Genomic DNA, 13161 nt, shown 5'->3' with positions numbered 1-13161 from the left:
TTTATAAAAACAAATCACACATGAAATGGGTTGAATTATTATGGAATTAAAAGTAATGGATTCTGGTTTTACTTAAGTGATAAGAAGATACACAAATTATATCTTTCAGGTAAATTTTGTTTACCAATACTCTTTTTTTCACCAATTATTTTTCAGCTATTTTAATTGATTATATTAAAAAAGAATAAAAATAGTTCACCTACTCCGTTATTTTGTGTAATTTTGTTAATGTTTTCCTAGCTTTCTTCTCTTTTCACCTATGTGATAATAGAGCACAAGGCTCCACATCTTTTAAAGGCATATTTCTACAGATTTAGCACAGAGTTAATGAAGTTATTTAATAGTAATGTAACTTTTTGGGCTTCTAGTAAGAAAATATTCAAATTAGAGTTCCCATAAAATAAAAGCAGTTTTGGAAATTACCATGGTAAGACCATATTAAAAACCCTCTTAAGATTTCCAGACAGTTTTCTTGAATTTCTTCTGAGATTTCTTGAATGGTAATGCAAGATTTTATGCACAGTGAAGAAGGAAAAATAAATGCAGGTTTTGGTCTGAATATAGTAGTTGGTAAAATACTAATTCTCTGTTCAAAGAAATTTTTATGATTGTCTTCCATATCAGCAAGTAATTAGAAAGTGTTTTCTGCAACTTAAGGGCAAAAATAACCTCAGACATTGATTTTATGAAGCTTACAGAAGAAGAAAAATTGTTTAGAATTTTTAAAAGTGAATCTGTTGTTGAACAAGTTACTAAGCTATGTATATATAGTCTGAAGATGATCATTCTCACATGTTTGATGGGTTTTCTAGTGGTAGCTTGGATAATTGGAATGCAGCTGGTAACTAAATTTTTTTCCTGCGGTGTTATTTTAAGAATAGGAATAAACCGCATTGTGCGTAATTAAAGTAGCATGTCAATTTAAAGTTGTATCGTGTATAGTGAGTGACACAGTTTCAATGACAGTGGCCAATTTTTAATGTACTAAAAAATGGCAAAACTTTGAGGCAAAATCAGAGGCTCTGTGTTTTTGTGGAATTCAAAATGAAATACCTCTTACTACGTGCTTGTTTAACTAAATTTGTCTCACTTTTCATACGCTGGAAACTTCTGACATGAGACTGATCTTTTGTATTTTTAGTCTGAAAATACTGTTTATGATACATAACTCTCATACGGAGCAGTGAAGATTGAATGTCAAGTGTGATGCTCCTCTTACTGCCAGACTGTTATGCTTAAAGTCATGTAGAAAACAAGTAAGTGATCTTCAGAGTGCAGAGTAGTACCCTAATAGAAAGACTAAGCCAGTCAATTGGATTAGCATTCTTAAAGATTACTAGTTTAACTAGAGATCATACAGCCTAGTTCTGCTGCTCGGAATTAGGTAGCAAACTCTTAGAGTGGTGGGTAGTGTTGTTAAATAAGGAAAATCCTTAGGATTTGTCAAATTAGGTTCAAGAAGGTTAGACACCAGGCAGCGGAAATTATTTATCAGCAATCCTTAATGTCCTACAGGAAATACCAATAATAACAAAATATTAAAGTATACATTTTGAAGGAGTTTGTTTTTTTGTTTTACACTCACAAGTAGTGCTAAGTGAGAGTCCGTTTTTAAGTCGATCTTCTCACATACTCTAACTGGAAGCTGTGTATGGACTCGGATTAGTAGTGTGAGTAGGCATTAAGCTGCTACTGCAACAGTAAGGTTCTGTAGTTTTAATTATACTGAAGAGATGGTTCAGTTAAGAAGAAGGTTTGGTTTATTCAATGAAATTTAAATTGCATTTGTTATCTCTGCTTTCAAAACTGCTGTATCTGCATAAAGAAAAAATTCAGGTAATAATAGTTACTTGTAATCTAGTAATTAAAAAAGGAAAATAAACATAAAACTTTGCAGTACCACATGAGACCTTTATGGAAAAATAAATGTTAAAATAATATTCACTTGATTATACCTATTGTAATAATGTGCCTGTCCCACAAAGATATTACTGCACAAACAGGCCTTCCAATGAAAAGGCCTGGTTTCGTCTTCTTGCATCAAGAACTTTGCTACCCTGTTAACGATTTAGTTTCTTTTGAACAAATTCACTCAGATCCTGAAATAATTCAATTTATGTTCTTAGTCCTGAGCAGAGGTTGGTAAAATCATGTGTCTGTTCTTGAATTCCTTAGTGTTTAAAAGGTGTGCAGATCGCCACTGAAAGTTGCAATGTTTTGAACTTACTTTACAGGCAAATAATCCACAGGAAGTTTGCCATTCCTAAGGGAGGGTTCTTCCACTTATCCGTACCATATTTCTTGGGAAAAAAAATAAATTCAGGCGTATCTTTACATGTAATGTTCATTTTGTACATGGAAACCTTGTACATTTTCTTAAAGATTATTGAGATTTTAGTAATAATTTCTCACGTGCATTTGCTGTTGACTTACTTGTGTATTACCTACATGGTGAAGTCTTTTTGCCTTTGGAAAACGCGGGGTTTGGATGAGTCTTTTTTTTACTGGTCAGTAAAAAAGTGGTCTTTTTTACCGTGGTAGTTCTTGGTGATCAGTATCATCACCCCCAACCCCAGAATAAATATTGCTGTTATCAGGTAGCCACTGTACAATGAATATAGAATTAATTTGGTTTCTTCTCTTAGGTATTTGTCAAAGAGACTATTTTCTCAAGCTTTGGAACAAGGATTTTGTCCTAGACCAATTTTAAATAGAAGAGGAAAGGCCTTTTCTTCCATTTTCTACTTCAGAAATAGTTTTCCTTGTCTGTTTTTTGAATGGAACTAAAAATGTCTATGGTCAGTCTTTGTTTTCTGCGTCTTGGTCGGCACTAAGTAAAATGTACATCAGTGTGGGATGAGATACACAGACTATATGTCTTTTCATACATGAACAGTATTAATGACAATTCCTTTTAATCTCTAGGAGACCAATCAGATTACGATATGATTTTGTGCATAAAATATATTTTCATTTTCTCTTAATAATTTGAACATCTTGAAAATAATGTGGTATTTTGCCTTAGAATTCAGTCCGTCTGCTACTGGTCTGCATGGTAATAAGCATATGATGCATTGTTGATCATGGGCTCTCTTCCTCTTCTTAAAACAATTCCTGTTTAATACTTGAAAAAAAAAACATATGCATTTTTAAAACAATTGTAGGGGTCCTGCAGTGCAAGCCACAAAAGCTGCTGCTGGTACTAAGAAGCATGATCTCAGTAAGTGGAAATATGCAGAGCTTCGTGATACAATCAACACATCCTGTGGTAAGTGGTTGTTTCTGATTTGAGAAAGAGTTCAAGTTGTAGTTATATGAAAGGTGTTACTTTCTTCCTATAACAAAGAAAAAGATTTTATTTAAGTTAAAGTGAATAAAAAATTATTTGCAAAGAGTTCTCTTACCCCCAAAAGAACAATACATGAAGCAGTTTCCATATTAAGGAAACAGAATTTCCATTGTTATGTCTTGTAGGTATTATATATTTATGATATTAAACTGCTTGGGCCATAAAATACATGTTATAACTTCTTAATTATGTTCACTCAGTTTGATATACTTACACAGAGGGAATAATAGTTATTATGCTTTATCTAGAATTCGCATGTTCTAAGAAATTTTTATTATCACTTTTTGCTGTCACCAGATCACAAAGAAAGCAAAAATGTCACGTAAAATACAGTGTAAAAATATTTTCTGTCTTAGATATTCATGTCATTCTTTAATTTTCAAAATGTGTAACTTCTTTTGGGAAGCTTACAGTGGGCATTAATCACTTTACCCTCAATGCTATGAAGATAGAAACAGATAAGAATTATTCCTTTTTTAGATATTACTGTTTCTTCCTGCTTCCTATTGAAAGCAGGTGGTTAATTTCTTATTTAAGATCACTCAGAATTTCTTCCTGGATGTAGAAATTGGAAACAAATTCTACCTCTTTTACTGTTCTTACATATGCAAGACTAGAGCAACATTTTCAGCTATATAGGTGGTGCAGTCTGTGTAGGCTTGGAGTTCAAGCCAACTTGGATACTTTTAGATGACTAATGAAAAAGCCATGTCATCATTCAGTCTCTCAGTATAATGAAATTCAGAAAAATTAGAATAGGTAAAAAAGAATGCAAATCTGAGCAGTCAAATTGCTGTTTTTCTTTGTTTTCAGTTGCAGAAATAAAGTTCAGTGGTGCAATTTTATCTTTTTTTATTGTTTCTGTTCTACTTGTGTTTTGATCCTGTCAACAGAAATATTTGTAGCATTTCACTGCTCCAAATGTCCCAGTACAACAGCTACTTTGGGGACTGCCTTAAAGCAGAAAAGGATACATCAAACTCTGAGGGACTTTCTGGGCCATTAAACACAGGCCCTGTGCTGCAGAGAATGAGGGTTTTATATATTACATTGTAGCATATTAGTGTTACTGCTTGATCGCAAATCATGTATCTATCAATATAGAAAAGCATTTAATAAATAATTCTACTGACTTTTCTCACTCATGCCTTCCCCTTCTCCTTTTTTTGGGATAGATATTGAACTCTTGGCAGCTTGCAGAGAAGAGTTCCACCGAAGGCTAAAGGTGTATCATGCTTGGAAATCCAAGAATAAGAAACGCAATGCAGAAACAGAACAGCGTGCTCCCAAATCAGTCACAGATTATGGTGAGGAGAGATAATTTTGTGCTTATAATAACTTTTCTGATAATATTCTAAAGAAAACATTTCTAGAATGAATTTTTGGTTTTCTAGGTTGAAGAAACTTGGAATTTTTAAGAGTGTTTTTATGTTGATTTAAAGTAAATATTTTGGAAAGATTGAAACTGGCAAATTCTTCAGAGAAATTAAAGTTCTTTTGGTAGAATCAGCTACTTGTGCTGAACAGCTCTCTGTTAAAACCTTTTCTCATATCCAGCTGACATCTGTTAAAAAGAGCTCTTGATCTACTGATGCAGTTGCTGGCATTTTTGTTAAATGTTCATTGCTGTGCTACTTTATTATTTCATAATATATAGCTATGTAGACATAGATGTAGATATGTTTAAAAGGTACTAATAATAATTCTGTTTTTTACATCACTGCTTACATACATCATGTTACATCCTCTTTTAAAAATTCTCTGAGTGTTGATAAAGCAATTTTGGCTCATGGGGTGGCAAACCTTGCGTAGACCCTGCTTTCTATTTAAACCCTCATTCTACTGATTTCACAGATGGGTCTTCATTGTCAAAGCAACACACTAATCAGAGTTACTGCCTTTCACATGCATCAAGAAAGTGTAGGGAGTTTTACTCCCAGACCTGAAAATGCCGTATCCGGCTTCTGGAGTGATATTAATAAAGTGGACTGTTACTCTTTTCCCAACATCCCTCCTCAAAGTCCAGTGATTGTCTGTTATAAAAGGAATCTAAGAAATTTAAAGAATCACAGTAAATGCATGGAATGATTTAGTCAGATCATTCCTGCTGTCTTCTGGTTCCATGATATTTGTGTTCCTGCCACACAATTCATGGGAGAGACAAAGGAAAGGGAAGATGGGGAGAAAGTGCTCTCCCCAAAGTCACATGAGCCTGAGATTAAGGCATTGTTGTGGGACATGGAGAATGAAGATCTCAGAGTATGCAGGTGCCCTATGTACTCTCAGCCCATGTACAAAGACATCTCCTTTCCCCTTGATTCATTTACTTGAGTTAGGCATTGCTTGAGCATTACCTGAGTTTGAGGTTTTCAGGGAACTTCAGTATGGATATGTGGCAGGTGAAATCTGGACCCCTGGAGAAGATATTATCAAAGAATAGGTCCTTGTGTCTGAAATGTGGTTTTAGGTGCTTAAGAAAGCTTATGAATGAAATGGCAGGAAAAGACATTTGAAGCACTTCTGCAAAGTGGTAAATTGCTTTGAATTGGAGCTCGCAAGTTCTCTCTGGAGTTAAATGGGTAAAATATTCATACACAGTATTGCTGATGGGAAGTATCACACAGCAGATGATCTTTGGATTTTTGCACACAAGGCTGGGAATATTCATGTTCTCATCTCATTTATTCAGACATTTGCTGCATTCTTTTCAGTGTTTTTCATTGCATTTTTTTACCTCCATTGAAATATGGCATCTTATTTCTGAATAAGAGAACCATGCAGTTCAGAAGAAAATGATAGTGACCTTTAGAGACTCTTCATGTCAGTATAATTCTTCCTATTGCAAATAATTATACCACATGGGCATTTCACATATATATATTATAGTGATCTGAAAAGGATCACTATAAGGAGGAATCACTAAGAAGGAATTCTGATTTCTTAGGTGTTTAAGCTAAAAGTCTTTCTGGCGTCAGTGGATGTGTGCTTCAGATGATGTAGTTTATTCTTTCCATTTCTTCAGTGTTCTAATGTAATTTTACAGTATCCTTTAATGTAATTTTATAAGTATCCTTAATTAAATTCATGCATTCTGTATAGAAGCTACACACTGATTGATATATTATTGTTGAAATAGACAGGTTTGGTATTGACAGAGGTCTGGAAGTTTTTTTTCTAGCAGAAATGTCAAAAATGAAAAGTACTACATTAATTAACTAGCAGATTTGTCACAGCAGTCTGTGCTTAGCATGTATACCACTGAGGCTTTGTAACAGGCATCGCAAATTATTGAAGTGATTAATTTCAAGGTTAAATCCTAATGAAAATAGAAGTAGAAAATGAGTAGAAATACTTAGAATCTGTGTTTATTTTGTAACTAGAATTCCCATTTGTCTGTCATCAGCATTGGTGAAAAATGTTGAAGTAATGAAACCATAACTTAAAAAGGATCAGCACTTTTGTGTTTTTTTCAACATGTAATATTTGTTCACAGATTTTGCACCATTTTTGAGCAACTCAAGTAAGTGAGGAGATGGTTGTTTAAGCTAACTTTGAAGAATAGGAACACTTGAGAGCTCTATACTAACATTGATTGATCCAGTGTTTTGCTACACAAGTACATAGAAGTTAATAGTAAAAAAAAAAAAAATTACAATTCGACAATGTTATTCATCTGATAGTACTTACACATTATTCTAGTAATTTACAAATGTACTTGTCTTCATGAAATCCTACCCATTTGAGGAGTCATGGGAAGGGAGAGTGAAATAACCTTCTTATGTAAATTTTTGGAAGGTATAATCTCCTGTGTTTTTCCACACCCCCCATGAAATAACATTCTTGTTCTAACTTTTTTTTTTTTATTGTCTGCACATGGCTTTTTGTTGTAGCAAAACTCTGGAATCAACTTAATATAACAACTGTTTTCCTAGCACACAAACTAACATTCAGGTGATGGTTTCTTCTGAATAAAGAAGTTCTCTGCAATTCTGTAGCACTGAGTAGAGGCTACATTGGCTGCTTAGCATTCCTGTCCTCTAGATTTGCCCTTGTATTTAGATATGCTTAGGGGTAGAAATGAGCCTTAGCAATTACCATTGCAGTGCCAAAAGTATTTGACAATACTAAAGCACTGATCTGCTGGGATAAATGTTCAGATAATTTGTAGAAAATATAATTAGTTTTTTTATAAACTCTGTCTCCCTGTAAGGTACGTGTTTTATCAGAGTCGATATATAAAAGTAGCATTCACCTGTTAAAATCTGCGGTTTTTTTCTTCTATGTTTATTGTTTCTGCATACGTAAAAAAAAGGAGATTGGATTTGTGTAACACATGGGGGTTTTCAAGGTTCTGCTCTTCAAGTTTAGAAAAACTATTTTTGCTTGAATCTGAAGAGAAGAAATTTCAAGGTGCAGTTGTATTAGTCTGTATTAGTCCTGTTCATGACTGTAAAAATACATTAGTAAAAGTGATTGTCATTTTTCATAATATTAAATATGAGCTCAAAAATTACCTTTGTTGCTGAACAGACAAGGAAAAAATTGGAATTCACTTTAATTACCTTTTATGCTGAAACATGCAACTGTTAATACTGATTTTCTTTTGTAGAGATGGTAAAGGTTCTTAAAGAGGGTATTTGTAACGGTGGGGTAAACCACTAAAACAAGATCAGTCACAAACGTTTGGGCAGTCATTAAAGGAAAAGATTTTGCCTTTAAGAGCATTTAGTATTTAAAACTAATTATGATAGTGTATATGTAAGATTAAGAAGGTTGATCATTTGATAAATTAATGTAGAGAGTATGTGCTTTTATTTGAAAGCAAGTTTTTCTCCAGAGTCTGAAATATGTGGAACTCAGTCCAAAACTGTGTATGGAAAATATTTACCAAAAACATGTATGAAGCTTGAAAAAATTTCATGTAACTTTCTCCTTTAGAAGTTTGGTCAGTTGATCTGAAATAAAGTCAGTTGGTCTGAAATAAAGAATTCCTTGAAAAAAGAAAGCAGCCAGAAATTAGCTCTAATGGGAGATTTTGACATACAGAAGTCTAGGCAGAAAATTGTTTGGTGGCAGCCTTGTAATAAGCAGTATTTATTGTCAACATTCCTATTAACAAATTAGTAATTTCTAACAGTATCCTTTTGTGTTGACTGTCAAACATTATCAAGTGATGCTTTGTATGCTTGTAACTGAAAATGCTTCTGTGCACTGTGACCTTGTTTTTTACAAAGAAATGGACTGAACTAAAGCAATTAATGATAAATGTTTCTGGTTGGTAAGAAATGTTATATGGGAAGTTTTACCTTACATATTGATTTAAAGCAGAATGCATTATTTTATTTACTTTGTTTTGTCTAAACATGCCATTCAGCAACATAGAGGTACAGTAGTTAACATGAACCTTTTCTGACCACTGTTCTAGCTGTTGTGATTAACAGAATGCACATTATGTGAGATGGGAGTACTTTTTAGGTTTGCTGAGACTTCAGATAACCTTGAATTCCGAGAGAATCTCTTGGGTTTTGGCAGGAGTTTATTTGTTTTCTTGTTTGTTTTGTTGTTTTGTTTGTTTGTTGTCTAATCTGCTGATTAATAAAGCAAGTATTATGGCTTTCTTGTTTTCTAATTGTTTTGTTTGCTTATTTTGGGGGGAATTTTTTGTATGATAGCCCAACAGAACCCCACAGCCCAGCTACCAGGCAGACAACAAGAGATTGAAATAAACAGACAACAGCGCTACTTCCGCATTCCCTTCATCCGCCCTGCAGACCAGTACAAAGACCCCCAGAACAAGAAGAAGGGCTGGTGGTATGCACACTTTGATGGGCCCTGGATTGCTCGGCAGATGGAGCTTCACCCTGACAAGGCACCCATTCTGCTTGTAGCGGGTAGGCATTGAAAGCATAATTGGAACTTTGAAAAGGTTCAGGGTTGATAATGAACCTTAGAAAAAGAGGCTGAGGTTACAAGGTTTTTTGGTTTTTTTTCCTCCAGTTCTTATCTGGGCAGGATTTGATTATTTGGCACTGCTATTGATGGTGGCCGAATGTTTCAGATGTATCATTTGTAGATGTAACTGGCTACATGTTTTACATACTTCAATTTGGGAAGCCATAGACGTAGTGGGAATACAATTATAAAGGGTTTTATTATTTGGAGTCCTCAGACTACTCATTGAACTGGAGACAGCGTGAAGATAAAAGATCACAATTTATCTGGGAAAGGTGATAGCAACCTTGATCTAGCTTTGATCACGATATGCACTATCATTTCCAATACTTTGATTGGGCATTGCAGAAATCAGAAAAGGTCTACTTATCATTGTACTGTTTTTTAGTTAGCTGTGAAGAATTACAAGCAGTTTGTATCAAAACAATTTGTGCATATGTTACATTGTCTTGACATAGCATGGGGCTATAAGCGAGCTGATGCTTTTACCCTATTTATGTTGCCTAATATGGGAGAATAGTTTTTTAATCTAAAACATTTAAAATAAATTTGCAATGAATAGGTAGAGATTTATCTGGTAGTGAAATGTATTCACGTTTTCTGGAGGATAATGAGCAGGGGAGAAAACACAGGAGAAATGCTGCTTATGGTTCTGTATTTTGAGTCTTTGTATTTAACTTAGACTGAGGAAAAGCCCATAACCAATTTGTTTCACTTCGGAATTATGCTTTACTAGCAACAAAAGTTTGTTTTCTGCAAATTATTTTAAGTAGAATTCCTTATACCAACTGTCACTGTTCAGTGCCAAAGCCCATAGCTAAAAGTAGCACTTCTGTCGTGATCACCTGTTAAAAGTAAGATTACAGTTTAGTGTGTGAGCTACACCTATCATTTCATTGGATTGTCTGTGTTGGTCCCATTTGGTAAACAATGTTTGTTTTGGGTGGTAGGCTGGCAGATTAGCTACTTGATCCAAAGTCTGGAGTTCTTAGTTGCTTTGCTACATTTAAACAAATAGTAAAGCAGTTCACTGTGAAGTTGCCTGAAATTGAAAGTATATGTAATCCAAATGCAGTTGTCATCCTGTAGTGGGTTTCAGAAGAATATACCAAGGTGATGAATTTTTAGCTTCTTTGCTTTATTCCTTTTTGCTTGGTGTATAAGCACAACTTTGTCAATTGCACCATCTGATACTAGTTTATTCCTATACTGCTTTAGTGTTCTCTGTGTAACAAAAAACCAGCAAACCGGAAGATAGCTGTATCTGAGGACTTCCTCATAAGCTATGAAGTCTACTAGCAAACCAGAGCTACAGAGAGGAAATGTAATTGACAAAGGTCTAATCTTTATTAATGGAACCCTTGAATGATGTAAAAAATGTTTTCTTTCTCACTTTACCATTTCAGGTAAGGATGATATGGATATGTGTGAGCTTAATCTTGAAGAGACTGGCTTAACCCGAAAGCGAGGTGCTGAAATTTTACCAAGACAGTTTGAAGAAATTTGGGAGCGCTGTGGAGGTATCCAGTATCTCCAAAACGCAATTGCAAGCAGGCAAGCTCGCCCTACCTACGCTACGGCAATGCTGCAGAACCTGTTGAAATAACGGCATTTGGCACAGGAGCGTTCGGATGAGAGCCTTGCCCACGATACAAAGGGAAGAGCCCCTCTGTGCTACAGAGGGCGTAAACATTCTATAATCAGAGTAGATGTTTAATATAAAGTGAACAGATTTTATTAATCATGTGGTTTGTTAATTTGTACTTCATGATGTTTAATTTGTGTAGTGAACTTTACTAGGTATGAGGACCTTGAAGAAACTCCAGTCAGTGTAGTTTGTTGCATTTTGTTTATATGTTGCATTTTCTTAAACAGTTTCTGTTATAACTCTTAACACTTCTAAGCAATCTGTCTGTTCTTGGGTACCTATTGCAAAGAACTGCACTGCAACCACTTTTTTATAAGATTCCTTCTTTAAAACACTGAATAGTTGGCTTCAAGTAGTGGCCTAGTAAAGAGAATATGCTGTTTCGAATAACTGGAATTGGGAGGCCTTAGCTTTGACTTCTGTTACGGTGAAGTCAGAGTATACTTTTATATAAATCTGAGACATTTTATGTCCTGATTTGCAAACTGGTTAGTGTCTGTATTTAATGATTTTTGTTTTTCCAGAACCTGATGGGAAATCCTCCTAAACTTGAGACCCCCATAAACTCTTATTTAATGCATTCTCTGTCTTAGTTTAAGAGAAATGGTTTTCTGTGCATTCCAAGAAGAGCATTCATGTATGTCAATATAATGTAATACTGGAGGTCCTCAAAGAATGTACTGCTCATTAGGGCTTATACCACTTCTCTGATAAATTCTTTTTTTTTTTCTCTTTAAGTACAAATCTGCTTTAGACTTTGTTTTTCTGACCACATTTCTGTTAGCAATTCTTGGACAGTTTGTTTAGCCAAGTAGTATAATTTCAATATATTACACAAATTTGTCCAAGCCTTTTATCTGAAGGTATATAAGATTAAGGATAGCATCAAGGGAAATATGTTCAGCTTTTTGCCGGCAGTATAACTTAACTGAATATTGAGGCCTGAGCCTCAGAAATCCTCTTTATTTTAATTGTAACGAGATATACAAGGTCTGTACTTTCTGTTAGACTGTGTAAAAAATTGGTCCAATAACATAATGCATCTTAATACTATGTGCTGATGAAATAGCTACAATTTTTAGTGTACTGGAATATCATAGTGATTTGGATGCTGAGCTTTATATTAATCTCCTTTGTCAAGTTTCATAGCTTCTAACAGTTCCCTTATTAAGCAGTTTATTTGGGGAGTTTTTGTGGGTGGGAATCATTAATTTCATACAGTTTTAAGACACAGCTCTTTCACTTATGTGAACATTGCTTTACCTTGCTGGCCATTATTTCAACAAATTAAACATGACAGTTTGTTATCTCTCTGATAAAAATTCAAAATACAAGTAGCTTGATGTCCAATTATGTAGCTTGATTTAAAAATGAATTCTACCCCTTTTTAACTGACAGAGTTTGCATACAGTATAAAATAATTTCCTCACTCTTTACTCAGCATGAAACCTCTTGGAAACTTTAGTTTTTAAATGCATAAATATGCTTAATTTTCAAGAGGTGTGGTTCTGTAGCACAGAGAAAGCTCCTTGCTGACCTTAGACTGTGGTTGCATGCCACAGTCTGCTTGTTATAAATGCACTCCTTACTGGAATAATGTGGAGATACTCAAGTGGTAGTTAACTCTCTACACACCCACTGCATCAGGGAATCTCAGCTTCCACTGCAGTTCCACTCTACTTCCTGGTCATGTGATTGCAAACAAGAAAATAGTTTTCATTTTACCCAAATTCTTCACTGAAACAGGCTTTTTTTGCTGGAAGATGCAAGGAGAAGTGCATCAGACTGCTGGCTGGAAAGTAGTGTGCAAACCTGTACAGTGTTGCATGAATTTAAAGGTGCAGCTTATGTAATTTAGGTTACTGGTTTAATTTGTTACTGCATTGGAACCAAAATGTCACAACTTCCAGTCCCTGGACACTTAGCACCGCAAGCAGCTGTGCTTGCTCATGTGATCCAAGTAATAAAAATCACTGGCCTGACCTGTGTTTATTTCTGTCTGGGTTTAGCTGCTTGACTTAACACATTCCATCTCAGTGTATATATCTTTAAAAATCCATGGATTTTATGAGACTGAACATAGTAAGCAAAGAACCTCAAATGTGTAAGTGTATGTGTAGGTATATACACAAATATGTGCTTAAATATTTTAGTATGTATGTGTGTAAACATACCCGCAGGGAACTTTAAATTAACTGAATTTTTCCAATCT

The 13161-nt window shown here is 34.6% G+C and overlaps 1 protein-coding gene across 2 annotated transcripts in view; it reads left to right on the top strand.

The window, feature by feature from the left end:
• Window positions 1-12271, top strand: part of MYO6 (myosin VI) — a 103040-nt gene extending 90769 nt beyond the window's left edge. Inside the window, exons 29-33 of one of the 2 annotated variants that reach the window (XM_082302503.1) lie at window positions 3165-3268; window positions 4525-4656; window positions 6843-6869; window positions 9022-9240; window positions 10708-12271. In XM_082302503.1, coding sequence (XP_082158629.1) covers window positions 3165-3268; window positions 4525-4656; window positions 6843-6869; window positions 9022-9240; window positions 10708-10907 — 682 coding nt within the window. In that variant the 3' untranslated portion in view covers window positions 10908-12271. The remainder of the gene's footprint in view (window positions 1-3164; window positions 3269-4524; window positions 4657-6842; window positions 6870-9021; window positions 9241-10707) is intronic. The other variant, XM_082302504.1, reaches the window with a different exon arrangement.
• The last annotated feature ends 890 nt before the right edge of the window (window positions 12272-13161 follow it).

This window comes from Coloeus monedula (genome assembly GCF_965178545.1).
Source record: "Coloeus monedula genome assembly, chromosome: 2".
Taxonomy (NCBI): Eukaryota; Metazoa; Chordata; class Aves; order Passeriformes; family Corvidae; genus Coloeus; species Coloeus monedula.
This window is presented reverse-complemented; position numbering and strand designations above follow the sequence as displayed.